The 25,183-nt window shown below is 35.7% G+C and overlaps 2 protein-coding genes across 7 annotated transcripts in view; both read right to left on the reverse strand.

Moving 5' to 3' along the window:
* The window catches only part of LOC106051948 (parathyroid hormone/parathyroid hormone-related peptide receptor-like), a 147,786-nt gene that overhangs the window by 84,100 nt on the left and 38,503 nt on the right, over nucleotides 1-25,183 (reverse strand). For 4 of the 6 annotated variants that reach the window (XM_056025645.1, XM_056025651.1, XM_056025662.1 and 1 more), the window contains one exon: nucleotides 18,288-18,340. The exons of the other annotated variants lie outside the window; for them this stretch is intronic. The gene's annotated coding sequence lies outside the window, so the exon portion shown is untranslated. The remainder of the gene's footprint in view (nucleotides 1-18,287; nucleotides 18,341-25,183) is intronic. 6 annotated transcript variants of the gene reach the window in all.
* On the reverse strand, nucleotides 3,788-5,602 carry LOC129924300 (uncharacterized protein DDB_G0290685-like). Its single transcript, XM_056018558.1, has one exon. The coding sequence runs from the start codon at nucleotides 5,600-5,602 to the stop codon at nucleotides 3,788-3,790; it is 1,815 nt and encodes a 604-aa protein (XP_055874533.1).

Here is a 25,183-nt window from a genome sequence, read left to right on the forward strand (position 1 = left end):
CTCATTACCAGTTACTCTATTCAGTACATTCACGTGCCAAAAGTACTGGCAGACGTGTAGTAAAACAAGGACATGCTAATTGGTTGAAATGACGGATTGTCTCCTTACTTTGGAATTTGTTGAACTGTATGTCTTGTGTGGGTGGGTGGAACGGGGGTGACGGGAATGTCTGCTTGTTTGTTTATGTGAGTGGGTGAGTGTGTGTGTGTGTGTGGTGTGGGCACACACGCCTGTTCATTGAACCTGGAGGCAATTACCCTTTCCAAAAATATCACCAGATTTTTAGCTTAGTTTGTTTCATTGTGTCACCAAACGCCAAGGTGCAAGATAGTTCTGGTAGATCTACTTATAAACTGATAGGTCTCTCCGTCATGTAGGCTATATTACTTTCTGATACTCAAACACATTTATGAAATAATTTCGATTAGGGCGATCATCTCTTTTTAATGAGCTTGAATGCTCTTGTTAAGTCAAATGTACTTCATCAAAAGGATGTATAAATAAAAACATGTGCTTATGAGTTTAGGCAAAACAACAACAACAACAACAAAGAAACAACCCCGCCAGCTAAGACTCTAAGGCCATATTACAAGAGATACCTGGCTCGCAAAGATTAAGTTGAAACTTTGCCCAATTATTAATTGTTTACAACATATGAATCAATTTAAAAAAAAACATTAGTTAATTAATTAGTAATAATAAATTAATAAATTTATATAGAAAAGGAGAGATAAATTTTGAAGTATTGAGATATATCCCATCATTTTGCGGTTCTTCCCCTTTAATAAGCTTTTTTTTTCTTTACAAAGCTTATATCAAATCACTATGTCTCTTTGTCTGTCCGTCTGTCTATCTGTTTGACTGTATGGTAAACAGTTTGTACACATTATTTCTCTGACACCCATTCTCGGATCAATATGAACCTTGCACCATTATTTATTGGCAGAGAAAAAACATGAATCAATAAAAAACAAACAAACAATAAATCGGTCAATTTCATTACTGGTAATTAATTATTTTGTCTGATACCAACAAAGAAAAGTGATCCTTCAGTATTTACAGATAAGGCTATATATGTAGTGTTTCGTCCCCTTAGATAATTGAACACGTGATTTATCCCACACCCAATCTCGGATCAAGTTTAAAATTTAAACAGTAATTTATTGTACATAACAAAGCATGGACCAATTAACAAATCAGCCAATTAGTCAATACATTATTGGTAATTATTTTTTTTTTCGATATCGAATATGGGAAATAACTTCTACCTTATAAAGATATATAGTTGTCAGAGCAGAGTTATTCCTGTAGATAAGCTTTGTTTTGTTTTCAAAAGGATTTTAAAAAGTATTTTGCTTGTTCAGAATTGTATTTTCATAACCTGAACAGAGAGTAAAACAAACAACCGGCAACTGTTTGATGACAACTAAGACTTATAAAAGCAGCTTCAACTTAAGATCTAATTCTTCATTGCTCGCACTACATTAAGTTTGCATTAGTGGAGTCTTGATGGGGGAACGATAGTCACGTCTCACATTAATCTCCTCCAGTTTTCTCTCTTCTCCGGCTAATCAAACTTTGGGAAATGTCCTTACTTTTAGTTGAAACTAGGTGGAAGCTATTGATTCTATTTATAATGTGCATCTCATATGAAACTAATGCATGAGGCACGTATCGAAACTAGGCCAAGTTTAAGGTCGTTAATTACATTTTTGTATAAGATGAAAGTGGAATTTTAAAAGGCATGTTACGTCCGGGATAGAGGTTTTCTTTGTCCAAACATTTAGTTGGATTCAATCTCATGTTCTAATTAAATATAACAGAAAAAGCTTTTCTCTTTCGTTCATTTCACATTTTGTTTTATCCATAATAGGAATCAGGCTTTCAACTTTTGTGTCACCACATTGCCATATTGTAAAAGTAGTGTCTGTCAACCTGATATTGGCGTCGTTATATGGTTACTGGGCGTCACCATGAAGTTACTCGGTATCACCATGGAGTAACTCGGCGTCACCCTGAAGTAACTCGGCGTTAACATAAAGTAACTCGGCGTCACCCTGAAGTAACTTGGCGTCAACATGAAGTAACTCGATGTCACCATGAAGTAACTCGGCGTCACCCTGAAGTAACTCGGCGTCACAATGGAGTAACTCGGTGTCACCTTGAAGTAACTCGGCGAACCTTGAAATAAATACCTTTCTGTAATGATGGGCATACTAATGATAAATGAACGTCGTCAAACTTCAGTGAGGAAAGGAAGGAGTGAATTATTTAGTACTTGGAAGAAAAATAAACTACTAAACATTTATTCAATGGGTGCATTGGAAGAAAAGACTTGAACGAGACTATATTAAGTACTAAGTATTGAGCTGATTTGAATTGTTGAAAGACAGATCTATTAAGACATCTAGTCAGAAACCGAAATAAAGAGTCCGCTCAAATTTGATAATTTAAAAAAGTGTCCAATATAGAATTATAGGAACCCAGGACTTGTTATTACTACTAATTATAAGATGTGTCTTCTAGTTGCAGCAATAACTGGTGATGAACTGTACAGAACATTGATTTAATTCAATCTTTTAGCATCGGAGAAGAACAGCAAATGAAAGTATATTAAAGAAGAGTCAATGGAAAGAATAAGAAGTATTTCAAAGAACAGTCAATGGAAAGTATTTCAAAGAACAGTCAATGGAAAGTATTTCAAAGAACAGTCAATGGAAAGTGTATCAAAGAACAGTCAATGGAAAGTGTATCAAAGAACAGTCAATGGAAAGTGTATCAAAGAACAGTCAATGGAAAGTATTTCAAAGAACAGTCAATGGAAAGTGTATCAAAGAACAGTCAATGAAAAGTGTATCAAAGAACAGTCAATGGAAAGTGTATCAAAGAACAGTCAATGAAAAGTATTTCAAAGAACAGTCAATGAAAAGTGTATCAAAGAACAGTCAATGGAAAGTATTTCAAAGAACAGTCAATAGAAAGTGTATTAAAGAGCAGACAATGGAAAGTATATTAGAGAATAGTCAATAGAAAATATATTAAAAGAACAGTCAATGGAAAGAATTAGAAGGGTAAATTGAAGCAACTCTGGTTGGATGTTAACCTCTTCAAGAAATACAACATATATGTTTTTTCCCTAATAAATATTTAAGGTGGGCAGAAAGGAGTTGATGGTAATGAGCTTAAGACTTGAAAGTACGTAGATCTCGCGGGAAGAGAGTTTCACGTATACAGAGATAGAGTTACGTTCAGTCTCTCGGGAATAGGAATATGTTTTATTCTTTTTCTTTTTTTAAATAAATGGGTTCATTTTTAAATCGCTTTCGATAGACAGGCATATAGAGGGAATAAAATGTAGTGCATTATTTTTATTTAAACATTCTGAAATTCAAGCAGAGTTTACGAGTAGTGAAAAATAATCGTCAACAATATTAAATCCTTTGTATCGCTTTAAGAATCGCGTTAAGAATCGCTTAAATATTACTAATTCATCCCATTTGTAGTTCCGCGATGAATACATACGAAATATTTGGAATCGATTCTAGGATAGTAATCACAGCGCTTGCTAATTGTCGAAGAAAAAAAAAGGTAATACTACGTAAAATGTGATGAGCCTTGAAGGTTGTTATCACTTGTCAGGAGAGAAAATAAACTGAGCTAGAAATTGAACTCGATGTCTGCCAGCTGACTCCACCAAATAGCCGGATACTAATGTTCAGAGTACGTTGTTGTGAATTTAGAAAAAAAACTTGAAGAAAAATAAAGAAAAAAACAGGATTAAGAAATATTAAAGAGATGACAAAGTAACAAATAAAACTTTGTGATTTCCACGATCCATGTCAGCACAGCCATCTCTACTTTGTTTAGTTTTACGATCCATGTCAACACAGCCATCTCTACTATGTTTAGTTTTACGATCCATGTCAGCACAGCCATCTCTACTTTGTTTAGTTTTACGATCCATGTCAGCACAGCCATCTCTACTTTGTTTAGTTTTACGATCCATGTCAGCACAGCCATCTCTACTTTGTTTAGTTTTACGATCCATGTCAGCACAGCCATCTCTACTTTGTTTAGTTTTACGATCCATGTCAGCACCGCCATCTCTACTTTGTTTAGTTTTACGATCCATGTCAGCACCGCCATCTCTACTTTGTTTAGTTTTACGATCCATGTCAGCACCGCCATCTCTACTTTGTTTAGTTTTACGATCCATGTCAGCACCGCCATCTCTACTTTGTTTAGTTTTACGATCCATGTCAGCACAGCCATCTCTACTTTGTTTAGTTTTACGATCCATGTCAGCACAGCCATCTCTACTTTGTTTAGTTTTACGATCCATGTCAGCACCGCCATCTCTACTTTGTTTAGTTTTACGATCCATGTCAGCACCGCCATCTCTACTTTGTTTAGTTTTACGATCCATGTCAGCACCGCCATCTCTACTTTGTTTAGTTTTACGATCCATGTCAGCACCGCCATCTCTACTTTGTTTAGTTTTACGATCCATGTCAGCACAGCCATCTCTACTTTGTTTAGTTTTACGATCCATGTCAGCACAGCCATCTCTACTTTGTTTAGTTTTACGATCCATGTCAGCACCGCCATCTCTACTTTGTTTAGTTTTACGATCCATGTCAGCACCGCCATCTCTACTTTGTTTAGTTTTACGATCCATGTCAGCACAGCCATCTCTACTTTGTTTAGTTTTACGATCCATGTCAACACAGCCATCTCTACTTTGTTTAGTTTTACGATCCATGTCAGCACAGCCATCTCTACTTTGTTTAGTTTTACGATCCATGTCAGCACCGCCATCTCTACTTTGTTTAGTTTTACGATCCATGTCAACACAGCCATCTCTACTTTGTTTAGTTTTACGATCCATGTCAGCACCGCCATCTCTACTTTGTTTAGTTTTACGATCCATGTCAGCACCGCCATCTCTACTTTGTTTAGTTTTACGATCCATGTCAACACAGCCATCTCTACTTTGTTTAGTTTTACGATCCATGTCAGCACCGCCATCTCTACTTTGTTTAGTTTTACGATCCATGTCAGCACAGCCATCTCTACTTTGTTTAGTTTTACGATCCATGTCAGCACAGCCATCTCTACTTTGTTTAGTTTTACGATCCATGTCAGCACAGCCATCTCTACTTTGTTTAGTTTTACGATCCATGTCAGCACCGCCATCTCTACTTTGTTTAGTTTTACGATCCATGTCAGCACCGCCATCTCTACTTTGTTTAGTTTTACGATCCATGTCAGCACAGCCATCTCTACTTTGTTTAGTTTTACGATCCATGTCAACACAGCCATCTCTACTTTGTTTAGTTTTACGATCCATGTCAGCACAGCCATCTCTACTTTGTTTAGTTTTACGATCCATGTCAGCACCGCCATCTCTACTTTGTTTAGTTTTACGATCCATGTCAACACAGCCATCTCTACTTTGTTTAGTTTTACGATCCATGTCAGCACCGCCATCTCTACTTTGTTTAGTTTTACGATCCATGTCAGCACCGCCATCTCTACTTTGTTTAGTTTTACGATCCATGTCAGCACCGCCATCTCTACTTTGTTTAGTTTTACGATCCATGTCAACACAGCCATCTCTACTTTGTTTAGTTTTACGACTCCACCTATAAACTTGCAAATTCTTCACGGGTTCAAACTGGGTGGAGGCTGGAAATTAGTAATTTGAAAACAGCTCTAACAATTTTCGTAGAAATTTGACAGTTTATGTAAATTTTTGGACAAATTACCTATTGGCCAAATGCTGCCAACTCTGGCTTGACAGTCATAAATGCTCAAAATATAATCATCGTAAAATTAAATTTGCCTTACTCAGCAGGAATTCCCACACTCGACTCAAATGTTTCTTGATATTAACAATTGATAAATAAATAGACGTAGATGAATATTTGGAGCACCATAGCATCTTCAAAACATTAGCTTAATAGAAGAAATTGATTATGTATAGTCACTGGTAAGATTCCTTGCATTCAACATCACATGAAATAAATAGGATGAGAAGTACTACATTAAGATCCTGTTTACTTTAGAAAGGCAATAGAAATAGAGCAACATAGAAAAAGAAGAGAAAGCAAAATGGGGAAAGTTGGGGGGATAAAAGGTAAAAAAAAAAAGAAAAATTAAATAGAAAAAATAAAACATTTGGTCAGGGTATGAACCTGGGACCATGAAGACGACCCGAACGACAGCCCAGCGCGCATACCACACGACCAACAATACAATTTTATACATACATAATAACAAATCAAACAAATTCTGCTGAAACAAACTATTAAAAAACAAAACAAAATCTCAATGTTATATAGAGTACAATGAAAAAAAAAGAAAAAAAATATATATATATATATAAAAAACAAAGCTTATATTAAGTGTAATTGTGTCAATTAGCATGGAGAAAGAAGAGGGTATCTGTGTGAAGGTTACTGTGATAGCTTTTTAAATGTTTTTTTTTTTAAGTTGTACGACTCTAATTCAAACTCGAGGGCTCCAGACTGCTCAAGCCAATACTCTAACCACTGTGCCAGCGAAGTGCTTATAAAAACATAAGGTTTCATAGCTACCTGTTGTTAGTTTTAAACTTTTAAGCTACAAAAGCATAGAGGGGACTCATTTAACTTATACCACCATATCAGTCAAGTACAATTTCTTTTCCTTGTTCAATACCAAAAAAGAAAATTACCAATAATAAATTAACTAAATGTCTTGTTTTGTGAGGTACAAGAAATACAATAATTCTGCTCAGTTTCAACTTGATCCGAGAATGGGTGTGGGAGAAATAACGTGTACAAACTTTTTACCAGAGAGACAGACAAACAGATAGAAAAACAGACAGGTAGAAAGGAAGACAGACAGAGTGAGTTGATATAAGCTTTGTAAAAAAAAAAGTGATGTTTTAAAAATGTATTAAATCTTAGAATCTATTCCAATGTGAACATTTGTATGTGTGTGTCAATAGAACGTGTGTTTGCTGTGAGTGGGATATTTATGTGCAGTAATTCATGTTTTATGCAATATAAAAACAACTTACATAACATATAATAACCTTTATACCTATTAGATCTATATTGAACTTAATGATAATGTACACTATTGAGAACAAAGAGAAGCCTAACTCACCTTGTTTAATAACACATATTTGTCACTTTACAAGAACTGAAAGCATCCGCAGCTTATGCAGACTTATTTATAGATAGATATTGTACAGATCAATGATAACACAATTTTTTTAGCACAAAATTACTCATGTAGGTGACATTCATTGTAGGAAATATCTTTGATAAAGCTACAAGGCTTTTTTTTTTTATTTGTTTGAAATCCAAAAACTTTTTGGTGGGCCACTGTAAATATATTCTCAGTGTAGTCACTTGCCAGATTCTCATTCTTGTTTTATATTAGTATTACAAAATTATCATTCGAATAAATGTTATTAGGTTCTTAAAACATCCTTTGTAATGTCAGTAGTGAAGAGTAAAGACTTTGTTCAATTCTGGTCTGCACTATTTAGCAAGGAGCAGCAGACGTCAGGAACGTGCAAGATTTATTCAAAGAGACTTGCTGTGCAGTTTTTCAAAAATAAATAAAACATTCCAGACAAAACAGTTGCTTCTTTATGAGACAGGGGAGATAATTAGGTATAAGGTCGATTTCTTTTTTATTTTTGGAAGCAAGACGAATTCCTTCAAAGTCCAACCTGTTTAGGAATTAGACCAAAGTTTGAATTAACTCAGTTCTAGACTGAAATGAAACAGGATAATCATCAATTGTAGGCCTACTCCATAAAACACCAAGGCGAGTAATCTGTATTACAGCGCGTCCTCAGATGGGGGGGGGGGTATTTTGATCGTTCATGACAAAGGCGTTGATTCAGTTTTCACATGGTATGTTAGTAAAAGGGGCGCGATGGTTGATTGGTTAAGTCGGCACCTTCGATATGGATCACAGAGGTCACGGTTAAGCGATTGGCTTCCGAACCTGGAGTCCTGGGTTCGAATCTCGATGAAGACTGGGATTTTGAATTTCGGGGTTTTTATGGCGCCCTTGAGTCCACCCAACTCTAACCTGACTTTAGTTGGGGAAAGTAAATGTTAATGCTGGCCACATGACACCCTGCTCGTTACCAGATGACCTTAACATTATCTGATAACAAGGGAATCTTTTTATGTTATTAAAAGTGGATTTTAGAAGGGCAGGAAGAAGGGAAACAATTACTGCTCAATGTGTCCTCCCAACGTGAATGTTAATACAATCTTCTATAGTTGAGTCTCAAATCTTTGTCTAGACTGCTACTTGCTGTTCTAAGAAACAATAGTAATGTGTTCAACTAGTATGAGTCAATTCAGAATCAATTTTGTGTTCTTTTTTTTTTCTGCATTATGTCCACTTTGGGCTATGTTAATATTTACCATCAGATGTCAATGATATTAATTTGTGAAATTCACATTCAAGACATTTATGCATTTTCTCTATTTGCTTTTTTCTTCCTATTTATTTCCCTAAGACAGCAAAAAAAAAAAAAAAAAAAAAAAAAAAAAAGCAACTTTAACCATATCTAACAAAAGAACAAATTACTTTGATCCAACGCCAGCATATAGGTGCTGAACTCTGACATGATCAAACGACTTTAGAGAAGTCCACAACATTTTCCTACAACCTTCACAAACACGCAAAGACACAGACATACAAATGAAAACACTTCAACTTTAGCCTGCAAAAGTAACTTACTGAAATAGTAAAAAGTAAAAAAAAAAATGCTTCAAATTTTTTAATTAAATGTCAAAATGTTTGAGAAGAAATGGGTTCATAAAAATATGAACCAAATTTAATGAGACTTTATCTATAAAGAGGCTAATGTGACGTCACTTAGCAACGTTACAAAGCAGGCCTAGGCCAGCAGGTGTCGAGACTTAGAGTTGAGACAGGTGTAGAGCAATTAGCACTTAGAAGAGAACAAATTAGCATTCTTAAACGTTTTGATTACAAGTGCGTAAAACACCTACACAAACAGTTGACACAGCTGTATCTATCTATCTATCTATCTATCTATCTATCTATCTATCTATCTATCTATCTATCTATCTATCTATCTATCTATCTATCTATCCATTTCTCTGTCTCTCTCTCTCTCTGTATATATATACAGCCGAACATTACCCGCAGCTTGCGGGCCATAGTTTGTGTATTACTAATCTAGTGGATTGGATTTAGATGTATGTTTAACTTAGCTAATGATCCTTTCAAGATTTTCACTTTCGCTACGAAAATAAAATTAGTTTTGCGAAAATGTTAAGCCGATACATTCATGTCTATTAAAAACGAAAGGAGCGCGAGATGAATAGGATATAAAGTACAATTAAAACGGGTTTACCCGATTTGTTAAATGAATGGGATTATAAAGTACGTCAGGACGTCTAAATTCGCAGATATAAGAAACGAATTTATGTAAAAATGGTTTTGAAACACAAACTTGAAGGTTAATTTTATTAAATAATGAAATCCATAGACAATATATTGTATTTTCAAGTGTCAAAGTAAAAAACTATCTGTGCAAAGTGTAGTTTAAAAAAATAGATGTAGATCTAGATCCTTTCGATCTAAACATGGTAAACATGGCCTAGATCCATGAAATAGTAATACTTTCATAGAGTTGGGCAACATTTTTTTTTAGGGTCTTTAGTTTGTTTTAGGGCTACTACACATACGTCATGGTTCCATAAAGCACCCAGGGAACATTCCTGCCAATTTTCATCAAGATTGATCAAACGGTTTTGATTTCTATTCGGGATGTACATACTCCTTATATTCTACTTTATAGTATACATATATATATATTTCTGTATTTTTCCCTCTCTTTTTCTCTCTTGCATATAATCCCCCCCTCCGACCACATTGAACTATTTACTCTAAAAGCATCGCTTCTTCGCAATACATGTATTAATGTCATTTAGTGTTGTTGATCCAATGTATCAATGTTATCACCATTTAGAATATCATTGCCTTGGCGTGTTTCCGGCGTTGCGTTCATAAAATAGATGTCAGTTTTTGAAATCAATATCAGCCTTTCCCAAACTAATGAGTACCAATTAGGAAACCAATGACATATTTACACAATAAATTAAGAGATAAAAATGTCACATGATCTTAAAGTGAGACTAATGTCTTTGTGGGTGTGTCAATTGATGTGTCAGACAATGTGTTTGTGCCAATTTGTGTGCGCTGGTTGCTAAGAATGAGAATTTCAACTCATCAAGTGTCTGTAGTTCTGTATTCTAAATGTATAAAAGTGTATTAGTGCCAAATTGTTTGTGTCTTGTACACTATTGCATGCCGTGTTGCACACAGAGATAAATAAACATCTAGTCTTTGGTATAAAGAAACTTAAATAATTCCAAGAGATGCTTCTTTCATCTTTTATTAGACTCTATATCATGATCATCTCGCATTTTATAAGCATATTCTATATGATGTGTAGATGTAATGGATTCAAAATAGGTTAAATATTTAATTATTTTCAATGTTGCTAAAATTGTTACAAAACCTAGGTGTCAATTTTCTAAAATATTGGACATCGAATCGCAAGTGTATTTTATGGGGGTATGGGCTCAATGGTACCGGAATGGTTAATTGATGTTTGCAAAGCACACATTCACGTTTGGTGGCACTGAGAAATCATTTTCGTAGATCTTCCGCTTGTAACAGAAAGTAATTTTAATGATTTTGTTGGTAACATGTTTCACTCTTGCATCCTTAACAACCTTAATTTGATTTGTTTATAGGAAAATCTAATCATGTATCAGCCATCCCCATTTTACAATACATCTATTCAACTCGTGTCTTTGTGGGAGGTGGATGAGTGAAGGAAGGCGATTCTCGAAAAATACCCTTACGATTTTCCTAGGACTTTCACAGTTGCCAACTCGTTCTCCTCACTGGGAAAACTCTAATTTGACTGTCATATTATACAAAGTTAAAAAAAAAACAGGGTTACAAAGACAGTTTGTGCGTAAACACAAACTCAAAATCGGCCCCCGAAGTGGTCCACCCAGGCAGTTAAAAAGGCAGGTTTCAATATTTTCAAAAAGAACAGGAATTGGACAGCTTCACTCGGTCGGGCACCTATCACGCATATCAAAGGCGATCTTCTTTGTCGAGCTTAAAAGAGGACGGCGTTACAGAGGTGCCCACCCCCATGTAACGATATAAAGGTAACGCTATAACGCCATTTCGCTCTCACTGGCATAGAGGATAATAGCTGGCAGCAGATTGCCTCTGAAAGAGAGCTCTCACAAAGGCAGAGGGACACACATTTGAGACCCAAAAGAAAGCCCTTATTGAAGACTGGCGCAGAGACGGCGCACTCATCAGTTATCTCGAAGACAATGCCATAATAAGATAAGATAAGATAATTTTTATTGATCCAATCAAATGGAAATTCAGTTTGACCACAATTGACAACCTCAGCGTAACTACTGTACAATAACAATATAGATGCAAATACGAACAGCATTCACACACAATACACATACACGCTCATAACCAGCGCTTTATAAATTAGACTTCTATGTACTTCTCGATGACGACAGATGATCTTGTAAAACTCTGACCGAAAGTGGGATGAAAGAGTTTTTAAATGTTTCTGTTTTAGTCCTAATGGAAAGGAGACGACCACCTCGTTCAGATCTTATGTAACAGTGGTTTAATGGGTGCAGGTTGTCTTTAAGAATCGTGAGTGTTTTGGAAATGCATCTTTCATGAAAAAGCTCTTCAAGAGATGGTAGCTGTGTTCAAGTGATATACGATGCTTTTTTAATTAGTCTATTTAGTCTATGTCTTTGTGCCAGTGAAGTATTACCATACCAGCAGGTGATGGCAAAGTTAATTAGACTGCTGATGGTTGCTGTATAGAAAAGTTTAATTATTTTTTTGTCGATGTTAAATTTCCTTAGCTTTCTGAGATAGAAGAGTCGTTGGTGAATTTTGGTGTAAAGGATTTTGACAGTGTTCACTCTATTTCTGTTTGTTGTTGATGGTTATTGTCTTTAAAGAAAATAATTTAATGTTTTTCTTGACATTTTCTAATCCTTCAGTATTCAGAAATATGGCTAAATGTGTAAAGTTCTGTTCCCTTAGATCAGTGGTCTTCAACGGGGGCGATATCGCCCCCTAGGGGGCGTTTTCGAGATTTTGGGGGGCGCTGAGAGCCAAAGGGGCGGTAGAGGGGGCGCTGGGCACAAAATGGGGTGATAAGGGGGCGCTGGGCATAAAGGCGGAAAGAAGAAACTAAAGGTACTTTGAAACATAACAAATTTTAAAATTCTTCAACATTAAAGCTGGGAAACTAAATATAGACAAATTATAGTTAACTTGCTTCTAATTTAAGAATAGGAACAGAGTTAGAAATTGAGTTCGGGAATCCCATTTTCTATTTTTAAAATTCTTACTGTTTTGCTATGATTGGAGAGTATTTATTGTCCATGTATCTCGCGCATATAAACGTTTAAGATTTGATAAACAAAGTTTTATCGTTTATTTTATATACATATGTTAATATATTAATATGTAAATGTTAATTGCAAAAAACATTACAGGTAACATTTAATAGAATAATTTAACTTTTTAAAAACAAAAAAACATTGATAAAATGTTACGAAAACTCACTGGTATGTCATGTAATATTTCCTTGAGATTTAGTGAATTGCCACTAGAAAAATAGTAAGTTCTACTTTGATGGCATTTTCAGATGAGTTTATGAAACCAAGTCGGCTTCACGAACATATAGCGATATCCAAAAATAATTTAAGAATATTCATGAACAATTATAAAAATCTACAATTAAAACAATAGTAAAAACAAAAAACAGCAAAGCAAGATATGTTTTAGTGGCTTCTTATTAAAATGCATAGCTTTTTAAAAATTCTTATGATATTGTTGAAAAATTGATTAAAACTAAATTTATTTTAAAACATGTGTAACACAAAAAGACTTTTTTTCTGTTAGAGATGATATATTATTTCAAAATTGTCTTGTAATGTAGCTTATGGGGACATATAGGAAACCATCAGTGGTTGGACGCTACAATGATTTCATGGGTAATAAAGAATAAAGAACAAATCTATTCACTATTCACATTGTGAGTTATGATACACAAGAAAAGTTTAGCCCGCAATTTCATTTCTATTTGAATCTAATCATAAAACTGTAAATAAAATACAAACCCATGCCGAAAATAAGCGCATCTTTCAACAGTTTTATGAAACAAATGATGAAAAAGGTGTTAGGTGTTGTAAACTGAAGTTCGCTGGATTTCGAAAGGGGTTTGTTAATGGTTATGGCTCGTTTTTAAGCTCTTAAATATTTTTTTTTTTTTTTTGAGAAAGATTCAACGATTGGCGATGACTTAAAGCAGGCTAAAAAAAATTGTTTTACATGGTAGGCATCTAACACAAATAAATGAAACCAACCTCCGACTGCTAGGAAAGAGATTGACTTTTATTGATAATATCATTTTCTCTTTTATCGAGATATTAAATTTATTTTAAAGAGTTTTACAATCTCACATAACTTGTTTGTTGACAAATGAATTAATATAACAATGCTCTATGAAGAAATTAAGATTCGCTTCTAAAATTAAATTAAAATATATATATATATATATATATATATATATATATATATATATATATTATATATATATATATATATATATATATATATATATATATATATATATATGACAATTATTAAACATCTGTTACTGACGTTTAAATTGAGTTCCATGAAAAAATAAATTTACAAAATCATATCTTCAGTAAAAAAGAATGTTAACATAGGAGGCACACAGTGGCGTAGCTAGGGTGGGGGAGGGGGGAAATTTGAAAATCCCCCGGGCCCCCATTTAAAGGGGGGGGGGCAAATTATTGCTTTTTTAATTAATTAAATAATATATTACGCAAAATGCATCGGCCTCCAAAGATGTCAAGCCCCCTGGCCCCCAAACGATGGAAATTCCTAGCTACGCCCCTAGAGGCACAACAGAGATGTGGCTGCATTGAAATGTTTCAGTAAAATTCCAAACTTTGGTCGAAAATGGAATTATGTTTTAGCTATTCCATCAACATACATGGTTAACCTAGATTTAGTGCGTAACAAAGTTAATGAATAAGCAAAGAAATAGACTGGATGTAGCAAATAGAGGAGACCTTCGCCTTGCCTTGGCTAATTTAAAGCTTGAAATTTCTAATATTGTCAGACTGCAGGAGGCACAAGGTTCCCATTAGCTTAATTTCATTTTGTAGTGAATTCAGCAATAATAATATTTATATTAAAAATTAAAACTAAATTTACAATTAAACCTAAAAACAGTAGGCCCTAATATTAAAAACTTCAAACGGAGACTATTCTTAGGATTTGAAAGATAGTCTTTACAATTAATTTTTGTGTGTTATCACTGCAAATTATTTGGCATAATTTTTGCATAATGATAATATTGGCTGTTTTTGCCTTTAATTCCGAAGATTACGGCTGAGTCCAGTGTTTCAAATAAGTACGCAAACCCAACTGCGACCTACATATTTTCCCGAATTTTATGCAGACAAAGCCGCTGTATGCTGGCTTTTCTTTAAGTATCAAATGTTTGTCCCGCAGTTTTTGTAAGAGCTCTCGAACTGTTTCTCTCAGAGGCTATCTGCTGCCAGAGAATGCTGCCAGGTACTTTCCTCTATACCAGTGAGAGCGAAATGGCGCCTGAATAAATCTTTATAGCGCTCACGGGGGAGAGGGGCACCTCAAAGCTCGTCAGTCATAGGCCAAGGAGTTCACAACAATCGCCTTTGGCATGCGATCGTCTCTCAAGCGGGATATTGACAGCATAAAAATTAATAGATAGATGATATTTTGTTCAAATTTGCCTTCTCACGCTTCTTTATAACTGTTTTTCTTAGAGGGGGGCGCTGGCGGATTTTTTTAAAGAAAAAATTCGAAAAGGGGGCGGTAGGCCAAAAAAGATTGAAGACCACTGCCTTAGATCATCGAACACGATCAAGTTGAAACATTGAAGCATCATTTATCGTACCAAACAAAACATGAAGCAATACAAAACCAGATTAGTCAATTAATTATTGGTCAACTTTTTTGTTTGCTATAACTTGTACAATTTTTAGAGTTATTGAGATATAATTGTAAATATGTAGTTCTCCCCCTAGATACACTTTGTTTATTTTTAAAAGTATTTTTTCTATTTTGTTTATTTCTCTCATACTGTATTAATTGGTGGAAGAACGACAACTGGATCTCGACAATCAAAACGTAAACAAAGAGCAGATAACTGCGATCAGCCGTTTTTAACTGAAGTTTGAAAATCTGCTAACTATCGTGTCTCCTACTGAAATCTGGGAGAAAGGAAAAAACTATAAATAGATTTCTGGTGTATCGGGTGTCCAGTCTACAGGAAGTGTTGATACGCTAGGTGTTGTTTTATGTTCAGTGATCAGTTTTAGCCTTGCGTGTGACTTCGACCACGAATGTGTGTCTATTTATAATATATAATTATTGATTATTTATCTTCATTTCAAGATATATATGATGTACATTATATTACCTGCAAATGATAAAGTTTATTTTGAACTTTTAGTACAGATAACACTATACGCTACTGAAAAATCTATAATGTATTTTCTAATTGTTGTGTCTCGCAAACACCTAAAGTCGATGGATGAGAGTGTGGGGGAGGGGGAATTGGTGTGCGAGTGAAGCGCACTCTGTCGGTTAATGCTCTAACGGCATGCCGTGAGATTTACGTTTGAAATGTGCCACAGCTGTCCAACTCTCCGTTAAGATATCAACTAAAGGGTACGTCCAGATAGATGCAGACGTCCGTTTCTGTTATGTCGTGTCGGGTGGCGCGGTGGTTGTGAGTCAGTGAGATGATAACGAAGGTTGGTGCACGAGAGCTGATTCTGACTGGAGAGAGCGCCATTCAACTATTACAACCATTCAAAATAAATGAGTAGTATAAATAACATAATAAATAACAAATTAAATTTAGAACAAAAATTTCAAAAATGAAAGAAGAAGTTTATGTCAGATCTTTTAGTCTCCAGAAGCCCGGGCACCATACAATGTTTACATTAATGACCGATTTATTTTTAGCCTTTGAAAAGAATTAAAATAAATAGAATACAGACCCAAAAGGTCCTTTTGACATTCTTATCTATGGCGTAAAAACTATAAATAGCTTCCTTTTTGGTGTATCAGTTGTACAAGTGAAAGGAATAGTTAGAGCTACTTCCGGCGTTCCAGAATCGATTTTCCAAAGCTTCCTCATATGTAACTAAATTTGTACAAAGCTTATATCAACTTTCTCTCTGTCTGAATGAAATCTGTTACATGTTATTTCTCCCACTTCCTATATTCAGATCCAGTTAAAAGTTAACACGATTATTCTTTGTCTATGACAGTTGAAACTTTGCACAATTATAAATTAATAAAAAACAATTATTCGTATTCAATTCATTTTGTTCAATATAGAAAATGTACTAAGCAAAGGGGAGATATGTCTTTCGCTAAATATTTTAACCTGTAGACTATTTTAGACTATAAAACCTTCTATTATTATAATTACTCGAATAGCTCAGTCTTATACATCGGCCTTCCACCATGGCGGCTCGAGAACTAGAGTTAATATCCAGTTTCAATCAATTATGTTTTTTTTTTTAAATAGCTTTTGAAAAGCAACCTTCTCCCAGTTGCTCACAATTTTTTTCTAAAATTATGGATTTTAGTTTTTACTATATATTATATACATACAAAATCATTCACATTTACGTACCTAATTATTCTTTGACCTATTTAGATTTTGTAAATTTTATGAATAAAATGTAATGACGAATTCATTTTTTTAACAAAAATTTGTAATGTTCACTTATTATCCTTAACCGTACACAGACTAGGTGCCGCGCTATCCGTTTCGCTTATGGCCCCGTAATCTGTAGGATCGGCCCTGTGTGTATGTGTGTAAGAAGCTGGTTAGTAAGCTAAATGGTTGCTTGGAAAAATAAAAAATTGCTGATGAAGATTGTTACGTCGGTGTGAGTCTTGGCAAACAAACAAACAAATGTCTGTGTCATTGTCTGAATGAGATAGAGTTCTACCTTCCCCAAACTTTGACTTTTTAATGTTAAATGTGTGATAAACATATAATTTATAATAATTACATACCGCAACATGACCCCTTGACCCTTGGCTTATATCTAAGGTATGAGAAAATTGAGATTTACTTCTGATTGGTTGCTTACCCAGGAGGATGAATTATTCATTTTTGTTTTGACTCTCAGAATCTCTTTAATTAGGTCATCTATTCACCAGCAGTGTGTCCATTGACCCGATTCATAACACATTTGCATAAATATTGACTTTATTATTTGTGAAGTGTTTTCTTTTGTATAGTGATACTTTATTTGTACGTAAAATGTAACATTTCACAGGGAAGGCGGTACGAGTGTCCTAGTGTCCCTGCTCTGACACATTAGTATTCTCTGCGTTTATATTCCCACAAAACATAAAAATAAATCAGTGAACAAACAGAAGCATTAAACTTAAGAAAATAATTAACTCAGAATGTTGCATCATTAGACTCGTTGATAGGTCGCGATAGGTGTACAGATCTAATATTAACATTGGTTGAGTTTCTTGAAAGTGGAATTGTTAACAGTACCTATCCCCTCCCACGCACATCACACACGAAGTCACTCATCACCCGTAATCCCTAGAAACTTTAAAGGCAGGTCACAAACCAGACTGAGACCAAGCACTAGTTGAATGTCATGCTCCATCAGTCTGAAGTAAGTCTGTATCTTATCTTCTAGTCTGAAATAAGTCTGTATCTTATCTTCTAGTCTGAAGTAAGTCTGTATCTTATCTTCTAGTCTGAAGTAAGTCTGTATCTTATCTTCTAAATCTAGTCTGATGTAAGTCTGTATCTTATCTTCTAGTCTGAAGTAAGTATGTATCTTATCTTCTAGTCTGAAGTAAGTCTGTATCTTATCTTCTAGTCTGATGTAAGTCTGTATCTTATCTTCCTAATGTCTCTATTCTGTTAAAATCTGAACTTTTATGTCCGTTCTATGTTGGCTCCATGAGTAAACGCCCACACGCCCACATCCTGGGGTGTATTTTTAATATCTTATTTCCAGGGGAACTAGTTACCAAGAGTTGCATTAAGAGGCGTGGTGTAAGAAGAAAAAAAAGTGACTTACCACCAGAAATATACATTGAACCCCCTGCGATATTCAGACGTCTTCGGGTACTCCTGTAGAAAGTTGTCAAGATTGTCAATGAGCGACTATGTGTGTATATTGTCATTTAGAAACTAAGAGTGTATATTGTCATTTATAGTTCGTCCATCGTGGTTCGATGATGACCACTTTGTCATCCAGGGGGCTGAGGGCTTTGCACTGGCGTTTTATGCCTTCTCATGTGGCTGGTGAGACCTATGTGAACCCGGAATGTTCGGCCGCACACTGGGCAGGTTATTCCAGCTGGAGCTAGTGTCGTTTGTCTTGCTTTTCCTTTCTGGCGTTTTTCTTCTGCCTGCGTTGTTCTTTTTTCCTCAGCAACCTGTGCGCCAGTTTTCACAGCGCGACGCCATGATGCTCTGTCATGTGCCTCTGTCTCCCAGGTGCCAGGGTCTATGCTGAACGTCTTCAGAGAAGCTTTGAGGGTGTCCCTGAAGCGCTTTCTTTGCCCACCTTGCGAGCGCTTTCCTTCACTTAGTTGGCCATACAAGAGTCGTTTTGGGATGCGGTGGTCTTCCATTCTGTAGACATGACCTGCCCATCGCAGCTGGGACTGCATCAGGATTGTGTGGATGCTTTGCAGACCCGCTCTTCGAAGGACTTTTGTATCTTGTATTTTGTCTTGCCATTTGACATTTAGTATTTTTCTCAGACATGTCATGTGGAAGTGGTTTAGTTTCTTTGCATGTTTACTGTACACTGTCCATGTTTCTGAGGCATAGAGCAATGAAGGCTCTATAGACCGCTAGCTTGGTGTTTGTCATTTAGAAACTAAGAATGTATTGTCATTTAGAAACTAAGTGTGTATTGTCATTTAGAAACTAAGAGTGTATTGTCATTTAGAAACTAAGAGTGTATTGTCATTTAGAAACTAAGTGTGTGTATTGTCATTTAGAAACTAAGAGTGTATATTGTCATTTAGAAACTAAGAGTGTGTATTGTCATTTAGAAACTAAGAGTGTATTGTCATTTAGAAACTAAGAGTGTATTGTCATTTAGAAACTAAGTGTGTGTATTGTCATTTAGAAACTAAGAGTGTATATTGTCATTTAGAAACTAAGTGTGTGTATTGTCATTTAGAAACTAAGAGTGTATTGTCATTTAGAAACTAAGAGTGTATTGTCATTTAGAAACTAAGAGTGTATTGTCATTTAGAAACTAAGTGTGTGTATTGTCATTTAGAAACTAAGAGTGTATATTGTCATTTAGAAACTAAGTGTGTATTGTCATTTAGAAACTAAGAGTGTATTGTCATTTAGAAACTAAGAGTGTATTGTCATTTAGAAACTAAGAGTGTGTATTGTCATTTAGAAACTAAGTGTGTGTATTGTCATTTAGAAACTAAGAGTGTATATTGTCATTTAGAAACTAAGTGTGTATTGTCATTTAGAAACTAAGAGTGTATTGTCATTTAGAAACTAAGAGTGTATTGTCATTTAGAAACTAAGAGTGTGTATTGTCATTTAGAAACTAAGAGTGTATATTTTTATTTAGAAACTAAGTGTGTATTGTCATTTAGAAACTAAGAGTGTATTGTCATTTAGAAACTAAGAGTGTATTGTCATTTAGAAACTAAGAGTGTATTGTCATTTAGAAACTAAGTGTGTGTATTGTCATTTAGAAACTAAGAGTGTATATTGTCATTTAGAAACTAAGTGTATATTGTCATTTAGAAACTTAGAGTGTATATTGTCATTTACGAACGAAGTGTGTGTTTTGTCACTGAAGAACTAAAGACATACATTGCTCAAAGGAAATACCTTACAGATTCTTGTAAGTTACAAATAAAACCGAACATAACATGTTGCATCTAAAACTATTTGGAAGTTACATTTTTTAAACTATAAAAAAGAAAAAAAAAATTCGATGCTTCGAATTACAAAAAAGCGGAACCTACAAATGATATCTTCATAGGTGGGAAGCAGGGCCGGACTGGCTATATGGGCATTCGGGCAAATGCCCGGTGGGCCGGTACCCAAATGGACTGGTAGGGCCAGGAAAGGGCGGCATGGATGCCATTAAAGCAGGCATCAAATTGTTAAAGCCTTATAAAACTTTATAAAAAGGCCCTCTGAGCGTTGTGTTAAAAAAATGTTCACAGACTCTACAGTGTAATACTATATTAATGTTACACATTTACCTAATATTGTGACAGCCTACATCCGTAGTTAGTGCTACAAGTAAGGCATCACCCTTTTAGGGACTACACATTTAGCGATTAAAAAGTAACATAAGGCGTATACATGTATAAAGATTTAGAGTTCACTGTATGCATGCATATCGAAACATTATCAAACTTAACATAATGACTTAGAGGACAGGTAGGTCTAGAATGGTATGCCCATCATATGATATGAAAGTTATGGGCCGGATTGTATAGAAATGCCAGGGCCGATTTCGACACCCAGCCCGACCCTGGGGGGAAGTATTGAACCAGAAATATATTATGTGTACACGAGACACAAAATAAACCGAATTTTAAATGCTAGATGAAGAAGTTTATCATCGCAGTGAGTTGACTGTGAGGACAAGCCTGGTGGAGAGGCTAAGTGCGCTTGAATTTGGCTTGGCTTAGCTCGAGGTTCGACACCCGACTCGGGCAGAGTTGTGTTTACTGAGAGCTTGAAGGCAGCACGAAAAAAAACTTCTCCCAGATACCCCCTTTCCCCACTGGTCCACAACTGAGATTGGACCAAAGCGCTCTGAGCTTGCTATAAGCATGAAAGAAGCTCTATATAAAAGCCATAATTTATTTATAATATGAAGCACAAAGTTAGGGATATGTATGTATGCAAGTATGCATGCATGTATGTAGCCTATGTATGTATGTATGTCCCTAATAATCTAAATCAAAACCGTTTAACCAATCTTAATAAAACTTTGCATAAATGTTACTTAAATCACGGCGGAGACCATTATTGTCCCACCCACAATAGGAGGGCCTAAAACAGATAAAAAGTACTTAATTGTATCTCTATTAATATTTTTTTTAACAAATCGGGTAAACCCGTTTTCACAGTATTCTCTATTTGATATATGAATATGTATGCTGAACCGGTAAACCCTTTATCACATTCTACTTTTATTTTCGTGGCAAAATTTAAAAAAATGTGAAGGAGCTTTCTCCATGTTTGACATTGATCTAAATTCGATCCAGTAAATCAGTAATACCCATACTAAGGTCCGCAGGCGGCGGGTCATATCTGGCTCATAAATAAATTAAACAGATATTTTACTATAGAATTTCGAATCAAGTCTACTCAACCGCCTGGTCGTGCTGTATGCTCGTTAGACTGTCGTTCGATTGTTCAGAGTTCATACCATGCCCGTTGCCATCCTCCCGTCGTCCTGCTGGAGGTTTGGACTAGGAAGTAAATTATCTTTAACTCTGAAGGAACATCCGAAACATGCAAAGCTTTCAAACAAGTTGAACATTGTTTGAGATGGGGAAAGCCTAAAGATTACAATATCAGAAATTTGGTAGGAAAAAATAGCATAAAGAAAGTACCCCCCCCTCCTTTCAGAACTTGCACTCTTTAAGGCAGATGATGTTTAGGTCATCTGTTTCTATAGCCGACGGTAAAAAGGGTGTCATGTGGCTATTAGAGTTGGGCTAGACTCACACACAAGACATCTTGTTTTCCAATGACATCTTTGCACTGATAAAGCCAAGATCAGATACGATCATTACAGGGGTCATTGGGTTTATACGCCATAGCCCTCTAAGCCTCTTGCTAGCATCCATCTCTCCGAGTCTCGAATATAAAAAAAAAGCGAAGTGTCTATCGAGTTAAAAACATGAAACAGTATAAATGCCTTGTCTCTAATCTTCCTGTAAGCTGCTTAGTTCACCCCTGAGTCGGGCACCATTAGATTATCCCTTTCTTTAAGGTGAACAAATTAGATGCAGCAGTGTTCATCTTCGTGTCTGTCATTATTTATAACCCTGAGGACATTAAGACACAGACAGAAATAATCGACATTGACCTTGAGTCTATGCCAGTTTGAAAGTCAATTAAAATAGCATTTTTTTAACCAGAAAATTAGTCTGTTCGCTTACTTTTCCAGGAAAATGTATAATAGCATTTTTTTTAACCAGAAAATTAGTCTGTTCGCTTACTTTTCCAGGAAAATGTATATACTTATATACTAACAATAACGCCATTTCCTTTCCATTACTGTCATATATCATCGTCTTAAAATATCATAAAAGAAAGACATAAACGTTTTGATGGAAGTATTTGATGTTTGTTTCGATGCCAATTTGTGACATGGTTTGATCCTACTGTAAGACACGCTTTCACAAGTCATCCTTCAAAAGTACAGTGGAGGGAGCACGAAGGGGCGTCCAAAGAGAAAACTGGCTGCACAATGTAAAAGAATGGACCGGCCTCTCTCTTGGTATCATACTAAGAAAAGCTGCTGACCGGGAAAAGTGTGTGTGGGGGGGGGATTTAGTTATGTGAACTGTCACAGCACCCCTAACAAAAGTTAATCGTTATAGAAAGATTGAACAATGATCTGCAACGTCACAACCTGTGGTCAATTTAAGCCAATAGCTCGTTGCCACGTCACAGGTCTGCACGGTCTCGTGTGATCCCCTCAAAAATGTCTAGTAAACAAACAAAAAATGTTTACACCTGAGACTAAATGAGAGCTCAAGGCACACGGTTCACAAGAGTGTTATAGGATCAGCACAATGACCAACATGGTAGGATATGTGGCTGAGAGGCATAAACCTGGCTACCTATCAAGGGGGGCTCGAGTTCGAATCCACACTCGAGCTGGTTTGTGTTTGCTGGGAGCCTAAAGGCAGCATGGAAACCTTTTCCCAGATACCACTGGTCCACTAAAGAGATTGGGCCATACTGCAGCGAGCGTGCTACATCTATGAACAAAAATCAGACCAAAGATACTTTCTATAAATCGTCTTAAAATCTCACATAAAAGTTCAATAAATCATCATTAGTCATTGCACCTGTCCTCTCAAGCACATCCATTCAAGATACAGCATTATATCGCAAGGCGTTAATTATAAGTCAATGTACAGAATTTCGCACCTTGCTATATCATTCGATTCAACTCCGAAGAAACATTCAACTCTCACTGAATGGCAGAATCAACAAAAAAGTACTGCTACTTGTGATGATTTCTACGATCACATCGACTGTCACAAAAACCCTAAGAACCCGCCAACTATAAAGTATTTATCTTTGGCTCCTAAGCGATGTACACAATTCTCATTTATAGTATTCTTTATTTTGAAGACCCCAGGCAACATTTTTTTTTCTTCAAACCCTAGTCTCAAATAGCAGTAACTCGCTATTGAAATGACACTATTGACTGCGTCGGATGTCCGTAGGCCTATGTTATTTTTTTCGCTTTTTATTTTCTTTTTATCGCTGGAAAGACACCGAATTCTTTTAGCTAGGATAACTCTTGACATCTCGTGTACTTGAAGCCAGAGTTGAGCCTCTTGGCTCGCACTACCTCGCCCCCTCCCCCTTCCATTCGCCCTTCCTTTTGAACCATATCACCATTGAAAACATGACAAGGTCAGATCAAAAGTTGGTAGTTCACTAACGAAGGTCTGACCTAGTGCGCGTGGGTTAGTATATCACTGAGTGGGTGGGATGCTATTACTTTCTCGCAGCTTTTATTTTAATTCATCAAAAGCTGTAAATAGACTAAGATGTTAGTTTGCCAGTACCTCTGTCTCAGAACAAGCAATTTCTTCCATTTCAAATGAAAACAAACATTTCCTTGTTTCTTCTAGTTCCAATTTTCTCTCACAAGCGTTTGTCTTCATTTTTTAAAAAGGTGTATTTCTTCACGTCTGCTTTTAGATTTTAAGTGACTCCAAAAACAAAAGAGTCTAGACATGGCGGTGTTCTATTTAACATAAGTAGCATACATTGAAATTGAACGATGAAATCAATAAAAGAAAGAAAGAGTGCGAGAGAAAGCCAAAAAGAAAGGAAAGAAAGACTTTGACTTCTAAAATGTGAACTAGTGAGCCAGGGGATATAAAATAATGACAGTACGTAGGACGTTAAGACATGGATTCACTTCTAAATAGAATCTGGGTTTAAAGGATTGGAAATCTAATTGTATTTTGAGGAGCGGTCGTGCAAAGGACTGAATGGATGAATACATTCCTCGATACCAAGCCCCCCCCCCCCCACCCCTCACACCATCCCCACACGTACCAAGAAATATGTTTCCTTTTATAAAGAAATAAAGAAACTTTGCTGTTTGAATGATCTAACTCCATATCTTCCTTCCAGTACATTGACTGCTTATTAGTGCTGTGACAGTTCCTAACAAAGCGACTACGGACAAACTCCTTTGGCGTAGATTAGGGGGAGGGGACTGGCTCGCCCTAGGGGAGTCTAGAAGTCGGTTTTATATATTTATTTTTTTGACGGACAGGAAATCAATTGTATTTGTCTTTTACTTATAAAGCTCAGTAGCTAACACATCGGCGTTCCATCATGGAGGCTCGAGACCTCGAGTTCGAATTGAGACTAGAATAGTTTTTTTAATAACTTACGAAAACGCTGCACGGAAACGTTCTCCCCCCCCCCCCCACATATAAGGTACAGAGTATTCTGTAAGCATGAAAGTTGCACTTAATAAAAGAAATTAATAAAAATTCCAATGGCACAAATGTATTCTTGTTAAACACACTTAAACACACAGACGTTTACATCTTTTGTTTTACAATATCTTCACAAGTTATGAACAAAGTTCTTGGTACAAATTAGCGTACAGAAAAAAACTTGATCGATTAAAAATTAATTATTTCATTCCAAATAATTGAGGATATTTCCCAAAAGGTTTGTTTTCAAAATATT

The sequence above is a fragment of the Biomphalaria glabrata genome, chromosome 1, assembly GCF_947242115.1.
Source record: "Biomphalaria glabrata chromosome 1, xgBioGlab47.1, whole genome shotgun sequence".
Taxonomy (NCBI): Eukaryota; Metazoa; Mollusca; class Gastropoda; family Planorbidae; genus Biomphalaria; species Biomphalaria glabrata.

Excerpts from the sequence above, each read along its gene's own strand:
- LOC129924300 (XM_056018558.1), bottom strand. The coding sequence starts at position 5,602 with ATGGATCGTAAAACTAAACAAAGTAGAGATGGCGGTGCTGACATGGAT.